At 34.4% G+C, this 6889-nt stretch overlaps 1 protein-coding gene across 2 annotated transcripts; it reads right to left on the minus strand.

Moving 5' to 3' along the window:
- Positions 1 to 550: 550 nt before the first annotated feature.
- On the minus strand, positions 551 to 5381 carry LOC144569113 (uncharacterized). Of its 2 annotated transcripts, XM_078319304.1 has the most exons (7): positions 5194 to 5380; positions 2705 to 4221; positions 2015 to 2293; positions 1849 to 1929; positions 1450 to 1579; positions 912 to 1237; positions 551 to 770 (listed from the first exon to the last, which is right to left on the minus strand). In XM_078319304.1, the coding sequence occupies exons 2-7, from the start codon at positions 3605 to 3607 to the stop codon at positions 714 to 716; spliced, it is 1776 nt and encodes a 591-aa protein (XP_078175430.1). In that variant the 5' UTR covers positions 3608 to 4221; positions 5194 to 5380; the 3' UTR covers positions 551 to 713. The 2 variants fall into 2 exon arrangements, with proteins under 2 accessions (XP_078175430.1, XP_078175431.1); XM_078319305.1 differs by lacking the exon at positions 1849 to 1929 and having other exon boundaries at positions 5194 to 5381.
- Between the last annotated feature and the right edge of the window lie 1508 nt (positions 5382 to 6889).

Below are 6889 nucleotides of genomic sequence, written 5' to 3' on the forward strand. Positions count from 1 at the left end.
AATAAAATGTGCTTGGAGACCAAATTTTACATTCTTTTTTATTTTTTTACTATTTATTAAGATGGGTACAAAAACTAGTCAAATTCAGACTATTGAATTTTGTACCCATCTTAATAAATAGTAAAAGGAATTCTAAAAAATATAAAATTTGATCTGGAAGCACATTTTATTGTGGAGATCATGTTAAACAGTTTGGATCAACGATTTAAACTTTGAAAATGTAAAAAATGGTTATAATAACTTGTTGTAACTCAAAAGTTGTTGTAATTTGATCCCTCCTCATATATCATATAGTTTAATATATATTATGAATAAAATTATGTTATTTATCATTATAATTAGATAAATATTATGAACTTTGATATTTTTTGATATTTTTAATAATATTTTAATAAATAATAGTATTGAAAAATGGATATCCGATCCGTTTGCAACCCTACTTGCTGTGTTATCACAAATCCCAGTTTCAAATTAAATGACCTATGGATTGTTATGTTGATAACTTCAAATGACACTCCCCTTTTAGTTTTATGAGCAGTTTGTGAAGCAATTTTAGAAATGACAGATTTCATTGAATGAGAAAGTATCTGTACAGTTTTTGTTCAAGGCAATAAATAAAGAAACGAAGAAAGAAAAAAAGACGACACAGTCAGTGTGATATATACAATACCCGACCCCTACCAGTCGAGTTTCTGACAGACATACAAATTATTTCAGTTGCTTATGTCAAAGTATTTTGGGTCGGCTGGGAAATGATGCTCCACCTTTAACTGAAAACCCAAAGATAAAAATGGAGAGATTTTAGACCCAGAAGTAAAGATCAAAATCTGATTTCTGACCAATAACAATACATGGCAGAGCATAGTTACAACATAGTACGGAGGAAGCACATTGAGAAAAGATTTGCATACCTTGCCCTCGTCAGAGTCAGAGTGGCGTTGTGGGAAGACAACTCGAAAGTCGTTATACAAGTAATATCTCCTCTCCTCCATCTCTGAAACAACAGCTGATGAGCAATCTGATTTTGTCCTCTGTACAGATCTTACCGCACCTTTTTTCTTGATTGCAGGGCTGAGGAAGCGTAGGTGGAGTGCATATCTCAAGGCTCCACTACTGCCAGGTGTCAATCCCTCATTGGCTTTCATGGGCATTTTGCAAGGGGGTCCATTAGCTAGATGGATCTTATCCATATTTAGGTCTGTAGTAGTGACATTGACTTTTTCTCGAGAAGAGAAATCTGTTGAGGATTGAGTTAAAAATGTAATTATACAGTTGAATGTTGATGTTTCTCAAATATGTATGCAATCATACTATGATTTACTTCCAATGTTGAAAGGCATCTTATTAGGTTTTTGCAAATGGTTACATTTGATGGCAATGTCTCTCTCTCTTCTTTTTCCTAGTAGAATGCAAAAACTATTATTGAGAGAAGGGATGGCAAAGGCTTACAAGTAGAGAAGTCACTGTTGCAATCTGTAGCTCCATTAGTTGACAACTTTTCACACTTTGGCCCCCCGTCTTTACCAATATTATTAGGAGAAATAGGCGAAGAAATAGTCACCTTTTGCCTCATGAATGTCTGCCCTAACAATTATGTAAACACCATATATGAAAAAAATGTAGTATACATAAATTCTAGTCACAGGTAATACCAGTTGGAAATTAGTTTAATCATTATTTTCCCAGCTTTTGTAACAGACGAGTTATTACCAGTGGCAGTCAGTACCATTGCCTCTATTGCTTTAGGTGACTTAATAGCTCGTGCATATAATTACTACAAAGATACTCAATACCGAAAGAGAAAAAAAAACAACATAAAAGACCAAAAAATAAAATAAAGTAGACAACCTTGGTGCCTGCTGGCATGTCGGTGAGATCATAGTTAGAGAAGAAAGTATGAACAGGCGTTTTTTCTGGATTACTTACAACCTACCAAAAAGTAAATAAATTAAATTTTACAGTAATGATTTACTTGAAAGAGAAACAAATTTACAAACCGGCACTCGGTACATACCAGTTGAATACGTCCCTTGACCGGTATGCGCAAGCGGCTCTTGGCAGATCTTGACTCATCATTGGCACTAAGACTCCTCCTGAATTTGGCATTAGGACTAGAATTAAGGTTACGGTTTGTGCTCTTATTTGGAGATAACCTCCCGGCTAGGTCAATGGAGGCATAGTATAACAATGAAGTGTCACCGTCTATACTTGTGACAGAGAAAGGTAGTTTCTGTGTTGGAGGTGCGAAAGTACCACCTGTTATGTTTAGTACCGCCAGAAAACCATCTATGTTCTGTTTTAAGAAACATAAAAAAAGGGAGAGCTAGAGTTAAACAAAATTACAGGAGTTCAAAGTACAAATTGTTTCTAGAACTACTTCCATTTGATACATTTTCATCCGCCGTTATTATAGCACCGGTCAGGTATACATGAGCACCTGTTGGTACCAATCAGCACATTTATTTTACTTTTTTGGATTTTTCGACCTTTTTTATGTTATTCAAATAAAGTTTACTTGGAATTCTCAAATAGAATTGTGTTTGTAGTAGGAGGTCGTCTGTACCTATGTATTGCTGGATAACCATCAACAATCTGTATGTTTCCTGTCTAGAACTGAGCTTACTCGGTACGGTATCATGGCGGTACCAAAATCCATACTTCACATCTCATTTAAAGATGAAATAAATGTTAAAAAATAAGGGACCTGATTTGTGTTCCCTGAAGAGAGACGGCCCGACAAGAGAGACTCCTCAAATGAGCCAACCAGCGACCTCCTCACATGACATTTTGCAGGTGAGCCCACAAAATTAGACATATATGCAGCACCACCCCTACCCAATTCCCCACCACGAGGTGTGAACACCTCAAACTCATCATGACATAATAAACTAGGGCTCTCTTGACCATCTTCTTCTAGAATTTCATCCTCCTCAAAAGGAAATTTCTCCTTTAGCCCCTTTGCTTCTTGCAAATCCAAAAAATGGCCCTCAAAGTTCAACCCTCTCACATTTCTCATTCTATCATGAAGTTTGGGGCCGAGTGGAGAGAGAGATGGAGGGGGCGAGTGCTCTTGCTTGGTGCTAAAATCTCTCTCTACAAATATGGGTCCATCTGTGAATGAATCAGAATTTTGAAACCCGAGATTTCTGAACGAACCAGAATCACCGAAATACACCTTTTTACAAGAATCAGTACTGAGCCTTCTCACCGAATCACAATTATTATCCAAATTTTGTGTACTGCTGTTCGAATGAGAAATATTCAATAAATCACCATAGAATTGCTTCCTTAGGACAGTGTTGAGAGGAGAGAGGAGCCTCTTTCTGACAAGGTGGGGACCAACATTTGTCTGGCTGGGTACATCTGAAGACGAGCTAGACCGGGATTCAAAACCCACAACTCGTACTTTTGGGAGGTGTTGCCTCTCATTCGAATTGAGTTTCAATTCACCGACTGAAGGGAGTGACATTCGACTAGCTGTATTGGAATTGGAACTTGAAACTGAAATTGAATTTAAATTTGAACGGACGGAGGTTGAGATGAAGGTACTCAGTGCCATTGCTGTACCTCCGTCAGATTGACCTGAAGAAACTTGAGGTAAGCCCATAATTCTATAGCCTTTTGCCCTTTCTGTACTCTCTAACGTTCAAACATGCAAATGCTATCTGAATGTTCTTCTATTACACCCCTCCTCTCCAAATTCCTGGAAACTGAAAGATTCAACTGCTCAGGTCTGAAATGTAGGTTTTCTGTTGAACCAATACCCTTAGCAATTATCCGTCAACCCCAATATTTATTAAAATTCCTCCATTGCTCAATGAAACTTTACAACATCAGGGAGATTTCTACCTTGTCCTTCCTTTTCTTTAAATTCCCCTTCTGTATTAACCTTTTACCTTCTCCAAATTCAGAGTTTTTTCAATCACTTGAAAGCACTTTGGGTACAAATCTTCCTTGTTCAATTTTAGCCTAAATAAATCTAAAAATACTCTTAATGTGCCTAAACTAAAGTTTCAACAATGAAAAATTCAGAAATCTGCTTAAGTACATCTGTCCACTTCACCGCATATCAAGTTCAGGCAAAATGTGTTTCGGTATATCATGATCATTCCTTCCATTACAAGTTGCAAAATCAAATTTTGATTGGTCTTCTGCGCTTTTTGATGAAGAGCAAATGGACTGATTTATCATCTTACCAGAAAGAGAGAGAGGTAATAGATCCTGAAAATGCACAAGAAAAAAAATGACAAATAAACAACCTTATTTTCGAAGTCAAGTAAAGCTTTAAGCTCGATTGAACAATTGAACAGTTAATATAAAGGAACACCTGGTAAGTAACAATGTAGACACTATAATGGACCTATTTGGTACAACATTTAACTTATTATATCTAATTATAATGTAAAAAAATACTAACAAAAGTAAGGAATTTGAAAGCTTAAAAGTCGGATTTTATATCTTCCAAGAGGCAATGTATTTCATGGAAACTAAAACCAATTTGTTGTTCTTTTTCTATTCACTGAATAATTTTAACTGTGCCGTTCGCCGCCATACCTTTTTCTATTTTCCCTCTCTTTAGGTTGTTGTTAAAGAAGTGTTTTATAAGAAAGAATAGGCAATTATTGAACTAAGAAGTACACCAAGATACACTTCTAAAACAAAGAAAAAAAAAATTCACACAATTTTTGAACAAAAGCACGATTAGCTTCAACCAACTGTCAAAAATGTTTCCCAAATCATGAGAATTTAGAAAATTTTGGCTGATCAGAGTAAAAACCAATTAAATCGAGACTGGAAAATTATCTACAAAATATTTTTAACAGTAAATCAAATAGTACCAGTTAGAACTCCCAATTAAATGATGATTTTACAGAAAAAACCGCAATGGTTCAATCTGATGTATTCTTTTTTTTTTTAGAGTTGTTTGACAGTGGCAATCTGATGTATTCAAAGTTCTCCCAGACGAACTAGAAGAGGGGAAAAAAAAAGAAAAAAAATCACAAAACTAAAAAGGCGCAATCAGAATGAAACTGCATGAGCAAATCGATCAAGGATTTTAGTCTCCTAAATCAACAACTTGCAACCAGAAATTTACCCTTTTAATCCAAAATAAATAAATAAATAAAGCAAGAAATTACGCTAAGAACCGTAATCAATCAATTTTCAAATTATATCGATTCCGATTATACAAACCTTTCGAATCAAAAGGCTATGGTCCTAGTGTTCACCCATATTTTCACTATTATCGCTCTTTTTCTCATTCGTTAGTTCTTCACCTCTATCTAACCTTTTTACAATATCTCTCTCTCTCTCCTCTCCTCTCTCTGTAGCTATATATATTTTGAACCAATCGTTTTAAATAATAAATAAGAAAAAGAAATGGTACCTTTTTTTTCTCTGTTTTTTAGTTGGTCTTGATTTTGTTAAAGAAAATAATAAAAATGGGGGTGGGTTGCTTTCGGTGGAGACGCCAGAAACATTACAGTTGTGTCTGGAAATTGATTCCGGTCCACCTGAACCGGGTCCGACCCAAATAACATTTTTTTTTTTGGTTGAAAACGGTAGACAGTTTTATTGATAGAAAAAAATTACAAAGTAGTTGTTACATAAGATTAGACAACTAGTGTCTATAAAAAATAAAGTAAAGATGTTATTCCTCTTGAGTCTATCTCCTAAATGCCCTCCTAACTAACTAATGCATAAAGTACGATAGGGGACCACTAATTACATGGGGGGACTACTAACTACTTAGGAGACCACTTATATTTGAAAAAAATTACAAGTGACGCACACATGTATGGATATTTATACGCGCAAGTATTACCATATAATATATTAAGTATTCATACCTAATACATTAAGTATTAAAAATAAAAACTGGACATTAACTTTCTTTTACATTCTCATCTTTGGAACATGCTAGCATGCTATGCATAGCATAGAGCCCCTTCATGCAACGCCTTAGATTTTGACTTTTCAAAATCCTAACGGTCGATCCGAACCGTTCATCTTGTTCTCCATATTAATATGTGTTTGGGGACCAAATTTTACATTTTTTGGAATTTTTTTACTATTTCTTTATATTTATTGAAAATCGCTGTTTTCAGCAAATCTGGACCATAAAAAAACAGTGATTTTCAATAAATCTAAAGAAATAGTAAACAAATTCCAAAAAATGTAAAATTTGGTCCCCAAACACATATTAATATGGAGAAAAAGATGAACGGTTCGGATCGACCGTTAGGATTTTGAAAAGTTAAAATCCAAGGCGTTGCATGGAGGGGCTCTATGCTATGCATAGCATGCTAGCATATTCCCTCATCTTTTATACATTTTTAGAAGTGAGTTTTTATTGTCCGTTTAATCTCATCAATATTTCTAACGATCTGTGATGAATTTTGCGAATCTAAAATCACAAACATCTTCTACGTAATTTTCTCTTTCAAATGAGATCCATGATGAAGTACTTTCGAGTTCTTCGTCGTTCAAGTATTCATACCTCAGTGTGTAAATATTCATATCTTGTCAAGTATTCTTCTTTAAAATGCCGAGTATTCACACTTAATAAGTAAAGGGTAAATATTTATATTGTAAAATGTAAATGTATTGATAGGTACTGGGAGCGTCTAGGTGTTTATTACCAGCATGTACAAATTTGTTGATAAATATTGGAGATGGTTGAGGTTTATTAAAGTTTATTTTTAACATTAATATTTGTACATAAATTCATAGGTATGTATACAATTGTTAATATGATTGCTATTATCTATAAATAACAATACACATCTTCACACTTAAGTAGGAATACTAAGTGTTTTAGATATCAATAAATCAAATAAAGTATGTATGAAAAAAATAATAACATAAATGACTAGATACGAATACTTCA

This window comes from Carex rostrata, chromosome 18 (assembly GCF_964058835.1).
Source record: "Carex rostrata chromosome 18, lpCarRost1.2, whole genome shotgun sequence".
NCBI lineage: Eukaryota > Viridiplantae > Streptophyta > Magnoliopsida > Poales > Cyperaceae > Carex > Carex rostrata.